We start from the raw sequence: 13,310 nt of genomic DNA, 5'->3' as shown, positions 1-13,310 counted from the left end.
CCCTTAGCTACAGCCATAAATCTAATGAAATTCAGTAATTTAGTGGACAAGACTTATGATGTTGCATTAGTGTTTCAGTGACTCACACAGCAAATATTTGACCAGTGGTTCAGTGAACACATAGGGTGATATTCATAACTATATAAACATAACAGTGACATATAAGTATGTAAACTTATGTGTGCTATAAAATAAAACCATTAAGTGCATAAAATAAAAATCACCCTAACATATGCTTCTTCATCATTTCGATAGAAGGTACCTTCAAGGCATTTACAAGCTGAGCCACTAACATATCTTTTACCAACTTGTCAGCAGACGAAATGCCTTTTCATTCTACAATTGACATGAAGGCTGTTTTCCATTCAATGAAATGGATTGGCTCACCAGTGAACAGTGTTGGCTTTGGCATAGGAAGTCTGTTCATTGCAATACTGTCCTGAACGGCTTTCGCTAGTTGAGTGACACTTGGGGGTATTGATAGCATGGCAGTGTTATTTGGAGGTGGTGCAGTCAGAGATACAGAATTTGGGTTCACCTGCTTACTCTCAGTTGGCTGAATATCATTCAATTGACTCATTTTTATGTTGTAAACATCCAATCTGGCTCTGGCCTCCTCAATGTCCTTTTCCAACCCTCAGACGTTCCGGCTTTGTATTTCCAGTTCTTTCTTGTGTTGTTCCTCAAGTGTCCTTATCCTTTCCCTTTGTCTTTGTTCCTCTTGGAAAATGTGAAATTCAGCCTCTTTAGCAGCTAGCTCTGCAGCAGCCTCTGCATGTTTTGCTGCAATATATGAAGATGCAGAATGATGTGTTGTATTTGATTGTGCAGCAGTAGAACCATAAATGGAGAGTGCATAGTCTTGATTTAGTAGCTCGCATAGGTGACCCTTTTCTCATTCTGCATCAAAATCGCCATCGATGCCAGTCATTTTTTTCATATATTATTTTAATGATGTCACTGGTCACTGCTTCACATGCATCCACCTTTCGCCTCAAGTCAGTTGCTGGACCTATGAGATCTCTTATTTCAGTGTAGAGTTTCATAATGTAATCTTTAGCTTTCTCAATGTCTGCAAGTGATGACGTGTGCTTCAGTTACGTCAGACTTTAGCTCTTCTCTTGCTCTGCGAACTTGGATTTTCCAGTGTTCATACAAACTGATTAACCTTTTTTCCTTTTTGCTCCCTTCTTCTTGTTGATAAGCAAGCATTTTTCCTGTTGGTACTCTAATTCGTTCAGAGCGACGAGGTGCTTCTGTGACTTCCTGGCTTTCACACTTTAGGTTCATCAGACACCTTTTTTTTGTTTTATTGTTTGATTAATATCCAGAATTGTATTATCAGTTGTGTTTTCAAGAAAGCCTCTGTATTCCTGAATTTCCCTTTGACTTTGAAGACACAAATGGACTAATTCAGAGGTTGTAGATGAGGTCTGTGCATCCTCCTTATCCATTTTACCATTGTTTTTCTCAGCCTTTAGCCATTCAGTTTTCACTTTCTGCCACCTGCTGTCCCTTGTGTGCAATTATGTTGTAGCCATGAAGATCGAGTTGAGCAGCATGGCAGAGGAGGAGCAAGCTCTGACTGTAGCTTCCAGTCAAGTACGCAAAGCCTTCACTGATGGTTTGATAGTTTTATTCGGATGTCGATAGTCTAATTTTACAAACCAATCTAAGAGCTAAAGAAAAAAAGACAAAACCATAAATTAAAACCATGTAGGACCACAAAACTAAATCAATAGCTGGTTAGCTAGCTTATATACAGTACATCAAATCAAATAATATTCTAAACATTCAAAATGTAAAACAAACCTTGTTGCCAGCGTTGACTGGAGCTAAACAGCAAAATAAAGTCCCTTTCCGCTGTCCTGTCACCTTTGTGCAGTCCGTGTTGTCCTTATGTGCCGTACTTTTTTACCGCCGTTTTTTCCTTTTTCTTTCGTTCTTGTCCTTTCAAATAAAACTTCCATGCACACAGGAAATGAAACAAAAGTCCTAAACAATACGTTGCACAAACAATCAGAAAAACATTCCTATACTTAACACCACAGCTTAAACAAAACAAAAGATTTGTCTTTTACATACATTAAGAATACTCTCAACATGTTTTATTGTGTAAAAGTCTGACCCTGTATTGCACATTTCTTTGCATTCTTCTGCATTTCAAAATAACTAATTAAGCAGCCCCAGTTAGATTTGTCATATATAAACTTTCACAACAAGTTAATTTATCAACAAATCATTCATTTAGAAAAACACAATCTAATCATTTTTGTAACTCAAGGCCACATAACATATCAATGTTCCAATTACTTCAGAATTGTATTTTGCAATGGATGGCTGGTGGTCACATTCCTGTCTCCATAGACAGTTCTCTACACGTTCACCTGCTTGTTGAATGTGCATAAAAAATTTGGACTGTGTGACAAAATAATGTTATTGGCTATTCATTAAATGCAGACTGAATAGTCCAGAGTTACTGTATCTTAAACCCCTATGTGTGATGTATTATGCAACATACTAGGTATTCGTTTTATTCCATTTAAGCTAATGTATGAAAAGCTACAATGCTATAAATGACTTTTTAAGAGAAGTCCAACTGGTCATATGCATTGATGTACAGAGCTCTAATTTACCTCGCATTCAACATCCATGCCTGTTTACGTACTAGCTAAATACTAGACTGTTACCTTGTTTACCAGCTAGAGCTCCCCCTCATCTCTGTTGACCACTTCCCTGTCTGCCTCTCTTCTAAAGAATTATTATATATCCGTCTACAGGAGTCAATAAGGTTTGAGTAAAATAAGATATCAGTATTATTCAAAAACTGAAATTAGTCCATGCCACATACCTGTCCATCATGTGCCAATAAATGGATTGCTGCCTGCATGTTGCGGTGTACCAGCTACAACTTGCGCACTGTGGTGTATGAACCCTGATCACTGCACCTCAGCTTGTATTTTGCTTTGACATTTCGGTTTTGAACAAATTAAAAATTTTTCCCATTATCACTCTAAATTAACCCATTGCTGTATATAGGAACTTGTTCAAACTTGAATGTATGAGTTTACTGGGGCAGCGCAGATCAATACTGGGGCGCACAGCACTCTAAAAATCCACTCCAGGGCATGTAATGACACACAGTATATCATCATTCCCCCAGTCTCTCATGTCTGACCTAGCCGAGGTGTAATGTGCCACTCAATTCATTTCCAGACGACTGCTGTTAACAGCAGCTCAGCTCATTTCACTGCCCCTTAATTGAATGGGAGAATGAACAAGGGAAGGCTTCTTCATTCTTTTATTTCTTGTTCTTACCATTCTTGAGAGACAGTCAAGCTTGTTTCAGAATTGGATACAGCAATCCAGCTGAAAGCACTTTTAATGTGCACTGAGTTGATGCGAAAACCCAAATACCAGTTTCTCTCTCATCTGATTATGCGGATACACACTTGTATGCAGCAAAAGGCATATAGAGGCTGAGAGAGGCCATCATTAAAATACAATTTAGGTGTGAAATGCCTCTCACACAGGTGACTCACATACAGTACTTAAGAGGTGAGGACCAACAGCTGAGTGATAGGTTTTGAGAAAAATACAGTGTAGTGCCTCTAAAGAATTGAGCTCGCTTCAAGCCTTGATATGTTGCATATGTTGTCAGTTTTACTGCCTCTTATGGCAGAATAAAAGTAAACACTAATTCCCCATGCTGGCTTGGTACCCTTTATACAGGTGTAGCGGAAAATTGGCGCAATAATCCAATAAAAGGGGCTACTGTCAGTAGACAGACAATAGCGTAATAATAAAGTTGAGTAGCTGCACTTTGCAAACCTAAGTGTGAACATACAGTGGGTTCGGAAAGTATTCAGACCCCCTTAAATTTTTCACTCTTTGTTATATTGCAGCCATATGCTAAAATCATTTAAGTTCATTTTTTTCCTCATTAATGTACACACAGCACCCCATATTGACAGAAAAACACAGAATGTTTGTCATTTTTGCAGATTTATTAAAAAAGAAAAACTGAAATATCACATGGTCATAAGTATTCAGACCCTTTGCTGTGACACTCATATATTTAACTTAGGTGCTGTCCATTTCTTCTGATCCAAGCATGACCAAAATGAATTAAAGCTGACTATTGCCATAAATGAGAAAATGTGCATCTTTTAAGGCTACACTAGTGAGTGTTTGATAAAGACGTTTTGGGTGAAACATCACATTAAGTGGAGTACACTTGACTTGGCAAGACACCTCAGTTTCTTTTTTTTTTTTTTTTTGGAAGATAGGAGGTTTTACTATCATGCAGGGCATTGCTGAGAAACTGAATACAATATAAAATAAATAAAGTTCAGGTATTTGTTGGACTGACCCTTCTAACCATGGGGCAGCCTTTCTGAGAGAATCGGATGTTGGATTTCGCCCTGGTTGCCTAATTGTTCAGTCCACTGTGAAATATAGTGCTTATAAATAAACAAGTTGAAAGCTTAGTGTCTGCATGCTCATTATTATTCAACATGTTCTGCTCCCCTCCTTCAAACACGTCTACATCCTGTTCTCTTTCATCCCCCCAGCCATTATCGAGCATGTGCGTGATGGCAGTGTTGTTCGTGCCTTGCTGCTCCCCGACTATTACCTGGTCACTGTCATGCTGTCTGGAATCAAGGTAACTACTTACTTGTTGTACTCAGAGATATGGATAAATGTGAACTGTTGATGTATGTATTTATTTATTTTTTGCAAACTGTATAATAATGAAGAGTCTTTCTTTCTATAATAATGAAGAGACTACAGTAACAAGCAGTTAGCAAATAAATAAATGCATAACCTCATGTAGATAAAATGGCCGTGTTTTGTTTCCTTCACACTTGTCTTTCTGAACTTTACCTCACAAAAACCTACTGAGTATTTTGAAGTTGACTGTTCAGTCTTGTTATGACTATATATATAAAAAGATAATAAATAAGAAAAGCAACCACTCATTTTTTTGGCACGTCTAAGTCTTGTGTTTGTTCTGGCAGTGTCATATCCGCTCCACTAAATTTCCCCATAAGTCTCTTTCACCAAGACCAGCTTTGCCAATGGACCACTCAAGATAACTAATCTTTTTCATCTCCCACTTGAAGATATTACATCCATTTCAATGTGTTCTTTGTCTCGATCAAAGGCCTGTCCGCTTGTTGAGCCTGCTTTTTCTTTTTTTTATTATCTGGCTGGTGTTTTGCCACACTCCAAAGGAGAATACAGAAAGCATTTGCAGCAAGGTGACATTGGTTAAAAGAGGATAGGAGTAGAACAAAGAAAAAGAAAACAACTATCTCAAACGGCACATGAGAAAAACTCTTAGAGGTGCTGGTTGAGTACTGGGAATTGCAGTAGTAGACAAAAGATGACAGAATTGATCAAGTTGAACAGATTTTAATGAATTTAAAATTTTTTGATTCCAGTGTTTTTCCCTTTCCTTTCCAGTGTCCCACATTCAAGCGGGAAGCAGATGGTACAGAGACACCAGAGCCATTCGCAGCTGAGGCCAAATTTTTCACTGAATCCCGTCTTCTGCAGAGAGATGTTCAGATCATCCTGGAGAGCTGCCCCAACCAAATCATACTGGGCACCATTCTGCATCCGGTAAGGCTCTGGAATCTGCACCCAGCAGTGGCTGGGTCCTTAGTGTTCAGATGTTGTGTCTGTTGTTCTTGACTGTCCCTGTTTCCCTTTGTGTCAGAATGGTAATATAACAGAGCTCCTGCTGAGGGAAGGCTTTGCTCGCTGTGTGGACTGGTCCATGGCTGTGTACAGTCAGGGTGCTGAGAAACTCAGAGCTGCTGAACGGTACGTGACTGTAGACACACAGAGCAGTTAGTTGTCAACTGGAGAAATAACTTGTTTTGAATGGAATCTTCTGTCTTGATCAAAAAAAAAAAAGAGAACCCAATTAACAGTGTATTTGGTTCTGGAAATCACTTGTGGTTTGATTCAAGATATAATGAATGAAGAGTAGATTCTTCAGGTATTGTGCAAATGATATGGACATTTGTACAAGTATACACATTTATGCTTGAGATGAACAGTTTCATTCAGTCCTGGTGCAGTGATATTCATTCTCTACCATCACTGCGGCAATGACCTTTAGGCTAATTATGTAATTTTTTTTTTTTTAACTTCATGAGCTTTTGCAGTGCCAAAGGATAATTTTAGGCACTTGATTAAGCCCTTTATGTCATTATATCCTGCTGATGTTGAAGACTACTGCCAGTGATGATGATGTGATTTTGGTCTTGACCAGATCTGCTAAAGAGCGCAAGGTCCGCATCTGGAAGGACTATGTGGCACCCACAGCCAACTTGGACCAGAAGGACAGACAATTTGTAGCCAAGGTGAGTTTGTTTATTGCCCTTTGGTGAAGGTGCTGTCTCTGCATAATCTTGTCTCAATGACATTTTTTCTGCAGCACTTTTTTTCTGTTTTTTCCATTTGCATAATCCTGCGTTTATTGAAAGTCCTCACTTAACTTTACACATTACGGAGAGAAAGTAGGAGTAAGGAAGAAAACTTTTGGCACAGCACACAGGCATTATTCAGCATCAGTACTAAAGGGAAGCCGGTCGTTTCCCTTGCTTCCAAAACCTGATGCCTACTGTGGCATTTCCAATTTTTTCCCAGCACTGCAGCAACAAAAAATATCCTCCTGACACCTCTCATTTTCAGATTTCACCCCCCTCATCCCACTGAATAAAAAGGAAAAAATAAAAATCCCTTCACTACAGGTATGAGGAGGAATGCTTAACAGCAACCTCGAAGCACTCCCCAGTCAAATTATAGGCCAAATCGCTGGCGTATGCTGTAGCAGTGGCACAGAATGACCCCCTAAAGCCAAGAACTAGAGATATTAGCTTTGGAGGTTATTGGCTAGGGACTCAGGGGGAAAAGAAGTGTCCTTAATATTAAATACAAGGGAGTGCACTTCCCTGCTAGTTGTCAGCACACATTAGTTCAAATCAAGTGAGATGGACTCCTTGATACATTGTGGTAATACAGTCTAACCTTATTGTCACTATGAGATAATATTATAGGTTCCAGTTGGTTGCTTTAAAGTGGTAAAGCAACTCCAGCCTTAAAACACAGCTTTAAATACAGCCCCCCTCTATGTGTGTTGGGATGATGACTTGAACCTCGTCCTGCCCTTCAGCTGATATATTTTTTGTCTAGGGATGGGGAAAAGTTTAATAACCTGAAAGTTTATCTTTTGTCTGTGTTTGCTCCCTAAGGACCCTGAACCTTTAGGACCCTGAAAAACTCATCGCTAGCCTGACGTTTACATAAAAGGTGTTGCTTTGGCAGTCTGCTTATAGAATGAATTTGATAAACCGCACATGCATAGGGAAGGTGCAAAAACAAACTAGCAGTTTTTTCTCCTGAGTCAGAGGGAAGAGGCTAGAGAAAGGGTAAGACATTTATATAATCAGAGTGAGTTGAGATCTCTTGAACCCCCTTAATAAAGAAGGGTTGGATGGGGGAGTGAGCAAACATTTGATGGTGAGCTCAGAAGACTGTTTGAAAAGAGGCTGAAAAATGAGAGGTAGGTTTTTATTAACACAGTTACAGCACTGCAGAGAGCATCTTACTCTCTGTCAGCTGCTGCTATGTTAGGTTGTTTTGGAATTAAAAGGCCACCATTAGCTGCTGGGACAACACACTTTGGGCAAAGACTTCTCCTTATCATCATCTTAGGACAGAATCATTTCCTAGGACATGAATGAGCTTTGAAATAACTTGAAAAGTGGTTCTCAGTGAAGGGAAATGACTCTGAAAGGGCAGTAGAACCATATGACACTAAAAAACTTTCTGGCAGTTGTGATGGGAAAACACTATGCTGAACCTGCAACGGGTCGAGCTGTTTTAAAAAGTATATATTAGGCAGACTAAGGTTAATCCAGCCTGTCATTGCCGCTCTATAGTTGCCTGTGTGACATTTGTTGGCACCTGATACTGCAATGCACCGACTCCCAGCACACAACTGTCTGTCAATTCGATCATCACACACTCCTCCTGTCTCCTCGTCCACTCTATCCATCACTCAGATAATATGTAGTGAAAAGTAGAGTGAAGGAGCAGATCAGGTCCAGTCCACAAAAATCACTCTTGCTGACACTTCGTCTTTTTCTTTGAATGTCTCGTGTCTCTCTCCTCCCGTCTCTACTGGGACTGCAGAAGTGGACGTAGGCCATTTTCCAATAGTCTTCCTCCTGCGTCCTTTCCTCTCCCCTTGTCTCCTTTCTTCTGGGTAATCACCGATCTGTGAGGTGATGGATAAAATGTGACGTGGTGTAAAGCCTCTGATCACTAGCTTGTCAGGAAAACTACCACTTAAACCCTTTTCAGACACAGGGTAGGTGACTGCTGGCTTCATCACTCTGTTAAAACAATAGCATTCCATCTTTCTTACAAAGGTCACTTTTACGTTAATGTTCCTCATCGCTTCATTCAGACATATTCACAACCGTGATGAAGAGAGCCACGATGTGTGTGTGTGTGTATTATTTGCCATACGTGGGAGAATTTTGTGTGGGCTATCCGTTCACATGACTCCTTGCAGCTCAGACTTGTGTCCGGTTGAATGTGATGCATAAATGTTACTAGGTCCGACCGAGTAAGACGGCTGCTTTGACTTGTATGGAAGAGTGACCAGGGTGCTCATTCAGACATGAAGCCGACATGTTCAGATACCATCAGATTAATGGAATCTCAGGAGGCTATAAACTTCATTCTTCCCTAAAGATTCTATTTTTGAAAATCTTATCTTGTTACCACACTGACTTGTGTATGGATGGCATACTTGTTGAAGAATAAGTTACAACAATGACACCTGCCACATAATATTGGACTGAAACTGTCAGAACATTTAAATTGTGATAAAATATCAAATATTGTACAGACACCTCTGTGCTTGGTGCTGCTTTATTTGATTTACATGATCTCCCACCTCTGACTACTCCTGAGAGGTATAGAACTTGCTCTGTATACTGGGAAATGTATTTACAAAACGATGGCACGTTCAAAGACTCGGACAACAATGTAGGAATTGATATTTAAGCAAGTGCTCTTTAATCCATTGATGCAAAGGCAGAGTTGAAGGTCTCTTTACATAATTAATACATTGACAGAAAGAAAGGACATGGGGGTTTCATTTGGCTCTAGGTAAAAGAGGTCAGAGGTTTTTAAGACATTCAAAATTCACTTTTGGGGAGGATGATAAAGGAGTAAATTGGCTTTTGCCTTAGTTAAAATCGATCAGTTGGAACGTCATTGAGGTGAACAATTCTCTAGATTATTGGTACCTGTTGCAGGATAATGTGCTCCTAAAGCATTACATATTCATCAGTCACTTTTTCACCGGTAGCATCCAGGGGCTCTTTGCCAACTTGCTGTGTTATCATGGCATCAAACACACCACTAGTTTATGTGAAACCGTGTAATTCGGGTGACAAATCATCTCATCTTGCGGCAAAACTGAAACACTGCCATAGGGAGATGATCTGACATGAGTAATGAGTAAGTGCTGGCTAAGCCTCGCTTGGCCCTTTGGTTAAAACCAACTTAATGGATTCGTCTGACAACAAACACATTCCCTGACTGTGGCCAAGATCCTCTTTGCGCTATGACTGATCTTGGCCACTGCAGATGTCATATCAGCCATGGGCAGAGGATGGCAGTAGATCCTCACCTCTCCAGTATTATATTAGACTAGTGAGTCATGCTGCCAGCCTGTTTGTTCTCTCTGCCTGCTTGCTCGACCCTCATGGCAGCTACTTTGCAAAGACTTTTTGCTCTAATTTTCTATCTCTTCTCTGTCTTGACTTCTGTCTCAGTTCTTGTGATATTTGCAGAGATTACATTTAGTTTTTTTTTTTTGGCTCGCTTCATGTTTCTGTTCCTCTGTCTTGTTGAGCATTGATCTGTCATCCTTCGCCTCTCTCGTCTCGCCTCCTCCGGCTGATAATTAGCCAGCAAATGCTGAGCCATTTTCTGCTGCTCCTGTCACCTTCTCTCTCTTGTGCTTTATTTACTTGGGCAGGCCACAAAACGACCTTGTTACAGTGTGAATTTGTGTAGGCATGCATGCATGCATGTGTGCATGTATGCATGCTCGCGCTCCTTACACCTCTCCCCCTTTCTCTCTCCCCCCTGCTCCCTGTGTCTTTGTATCGCTCCTACTCAGCTCAGTGATTAGTATATGATGTGTTTTGGCTGCTGTTGTGGGCAGCCTATTTAGCATGTGGGCTGGTCTAATTTCTGTTCTCTAGTGGCAAATGCAATGGCAGTCTGATTTGTTTTTGTGGAATAATGAGTCTCCCAAAGAGCCTAATATACCTGAATTTGTGTCTGCCATACACACCATCAAAAAAGTTCATCTCAATAACTCAAATGTTTGGTTTTTTTTGGAGTTTTGTTTTTCTACCGCAGGGCACAAAACACCCACATGGTCCAATTTGCACATACAACACTGCTCAGACCTCTCAATTTTTGGACTTTCACTTGAGCGCAGCCTACATAGGAACTACAGTTTAAGTGATGATGAGGCCATTTAATGCCTCATCATTTTATTTCTCTCTCCTGAAGCGGCCTACTTAAAGGCTCTGGGTTTGGATGCTTCTTTTATCTCAGTCACATTATACCCCCAGCCTGTCTGCTTACTTTGAAGGGTACAGGCACATAGGAACACACTTACGCAGACTCAATTAAGTTGCAAATGTTTATTCCAGACTTTATTATTCATTCATGAATTTAGCCTATGATTTTTTTTTTCCCGCTGAGATTTGCATAACTTGAGGACTAGTATAGCAGTTTGCAGATCCCTGCATACAGGATTGACTGGTGAAAGACTATAGTAGTTTTCCATATGGTGTTCTTCATTTAGAACCAGTGCTGTACTGTAGTTCTATATAGACTAAAACGTTTGCTACTTGTAATTTAACAGCTCCAAAACTGAACATCAACACATGTTCTTTTGAACTATATCTGCTATATTCTGCAGTTGCTACCTTTGGCACACAGAGAAATAACATTCAAATGCCAAACATAATTAGTCGGTCTTTAGTTACACTTGTAAAGGTCTTGAGAACAAAGTGCTGTCAGCTGGTTGTTGGGCAACTTTAATAGGATGTTTGTGTTTCAAAGCTCTTAAATTCTCTCTCCCTCCCTTCTGGTGCCAATCCCCCCAGATAGCAAAGTGTCCTCACTCTGTCCTCCAAACCTTGCTGGCCTGCTGGGACGACTTAGCTCACTTACCTACTCAGTCACTCAAAGATCACTCTTTCTTACCTCACTTTAAGTGCCTTCTGCTCGTGACAGCACATGATCTGCACTGTCACTCTGTTTCAGGCTTTGAATAGAACTCTTCCTCTCAATTTATCCTTTTCCTGCACCTTCACTTCCCATCTTTCTTTCAGTTTGTCTTTGCACTTGCTCAACAAAATCCTGAGCCAGTGTTTTGCTTCAGCATTCATCCATCCTGCAGGGCTGTATATTTCTAATTGGGCTTCTTGTTATTTTTGTTCTTTGTTTTTCTCCTCACATTCCCCAACCTTTTTTTTGTGCATTTAATTCAAACCACTCCTTTCTTTTTTCTTTGTAGGTGATGCAGGTGGTCAACGCTGATGCTTTGGTGGTCAAGCTCAACTCTGGAGAATACAAGACCATCCACCTGTCCAGCATTCGCCCCCCAAGGATTGAAGGAGAGGTAGAAACAAACCTGTGTATCTGCCTGTTTGTCTGTCTGTGTGCAGCTGTACACGTATAAGTGGATACGTGTGTGTGTGTGTGTGTGTGTGTGTGTGTGTGTGTGTGTGAGAGAGAGTAGGTGACCAAATGCTGTCATAGTCAGCCAATTAATTAAAGCTCCACAGAGATGTCTGTGCCACTGCTGTCTGCATCCTTGACAGAGTGGATTAAGTTGTAGTCAAACATAGGTTCTTTGCTGCTCCCCGTTTTAGCCCGTTTCTCCATCACTCTGTTTAATTCTCATGCCCCCTTCTCCCTCCTCTACCATTTGTCCTTTGTGTCTAAATAGCTGTTGCAATGATTTTGACCACTTGGTGGCACCCCTGCAGTTGGTGCACATGCAAACACAGCGAGATACTTGCACACACCCAGTGTTTTGCAGCACTGCAGAGTGAGGCAGATTGATTTTTTTTTTTTTTTTTTTTACCCCCCCTCCCTTTTCTCTACAGAGACTGAAGACGCACACATACTTGCTCACACACATGAACCTAGTGACAACAGGGACACGCATATATATATATATTGACACAGTGTCAGAAAAAAGAACTGCGTGTATGCAGTGACAACCCAGACACAGAAGTTTACTGAGGTAGATGTCACTGCCTCCCTCTCTCCCCATCGCTCTGATTTTCAAGAAATGTATTAGTTGAAATGAAGCCCTGTTTATTGCAGTACAGAAACTTTTATTACTTATTCTGAGATGATCAATTTTTATTTCCCAATTATCATTGTTGTCCGAGTCTTTGAACATGCCATTGTTTTGTAAATAACGGGCTCAAGATGACTGAAGATGGCACTCATTAACAGAAAAATTAGTGTCACAACAGCGATTTTTCTTTTTGTCAGAGGGAGAACTCGATTATTCTTTTTGTTTAACATGTCGTGAGACGTTTGACAACCATTCCTCTGGTCAACACACTGTTTACTATAAGGTCCATTCATATGCAAGTCATGTCTCACCTTTCCCTGTTCAAAGAAGTATGAAATAGTGAGTGTGCTGTGCTTCTCTTTTGGAAATGGTTATAAAAGTCAGCCTTTTATTTTTTTCTCTTGATTGTTTTGGGTTTTTAAATTCTCCTTTCACCTTTTTTTTTATTTTTATGCTTTTACTGCTTTATCTTTCTTGCTATGTCTAGTTGTTTTTATTCTCTTGCCCCTTGTCCTCATTGTCAGCCCTGTCTTGCCCTAGATATCTATATGCATGCATGCATCATTAAGATGCTGTTTAGCTTCTCTGTCTGCCTCCATCCTTCTTTCTGACCTCTCATTCTCTTCCTTCCCCTTAACTCACTTTCCCTCCAGGTGTGCATGCTGTGGTCAGAATGTTGACCTGTACTGTTGCCCTTCATGTGTATTTACTCTCCTTAGCTCTCTGTGATTGTAATACGCTTGTGGGCAAAAACATCTCTTCATTTTGTCTTTTTGCCCTTTCTCTTGTTCCTTGCTTTGCACAGCATTTGCTCCTTACACTAATGGCCTGGTCCTTTTCTGTCTTGGATCACTTCTTTACTTTACTTTTCTTTTTCTTA

The 13,310-nt window shown here is 40.3% G+C and overlaps 1 protein-coding gene across 3 annotated transcripts in view; it reads left to right on the top strand.

The window, feature by feature from the left end:
* Positions 1-13,310, top strand: part of snd1 (staphylococcal nuclease and tudor domain containing 1) — a 202,697-nt gene that overhangs the window by 16,688 nt on the left and 172,699 nt on the right. For all 3 annotated transcript variants that reach the window (XM_020599455.1, XM_020599456.1, XM_020599457.1), the window contains exons 6-10: positions 4,575-4,666; positions 5,470-5,628; positions 5,726-5,832; positions 6,287-6,377; positions 11,636-11,740. In XM_020599455.1, the coding sequence (XP_020455111.1) occupies positions 4,575-4,666; positions 5,470-5,628; positions 5,726-5,832; positions 6,287-6,377; positions 11,636-11,740 (554 nt within the window). The remainder of the gene's footprint in view (positions 1-4,574; positions 4,667-5,469; positions 5,629-5,725; positions 5,833-6,286; positions 6,378-11,635; positions 11,741-13,310) is intronic.

The sequence above is a fragment of the Monopterus albus genome, unplaced genomic scaffold (assembly GCF_001952655.1).
Source record: "Monopterus albus unplaced genomic scaffold, M_albus_1.0 scaffold41.1, whole genome shotgun sequence".
NCBI lineage: Eukaryota > Metazoa > Chordata > Actinopteri > Synbranchiformes > Synbranchidae > Monopterus > Monopterus albus.
Note: the sequence above shows the minus strand (reverse complement) of the source record. Positions and strands in the feature narration are given on the sequence as shown.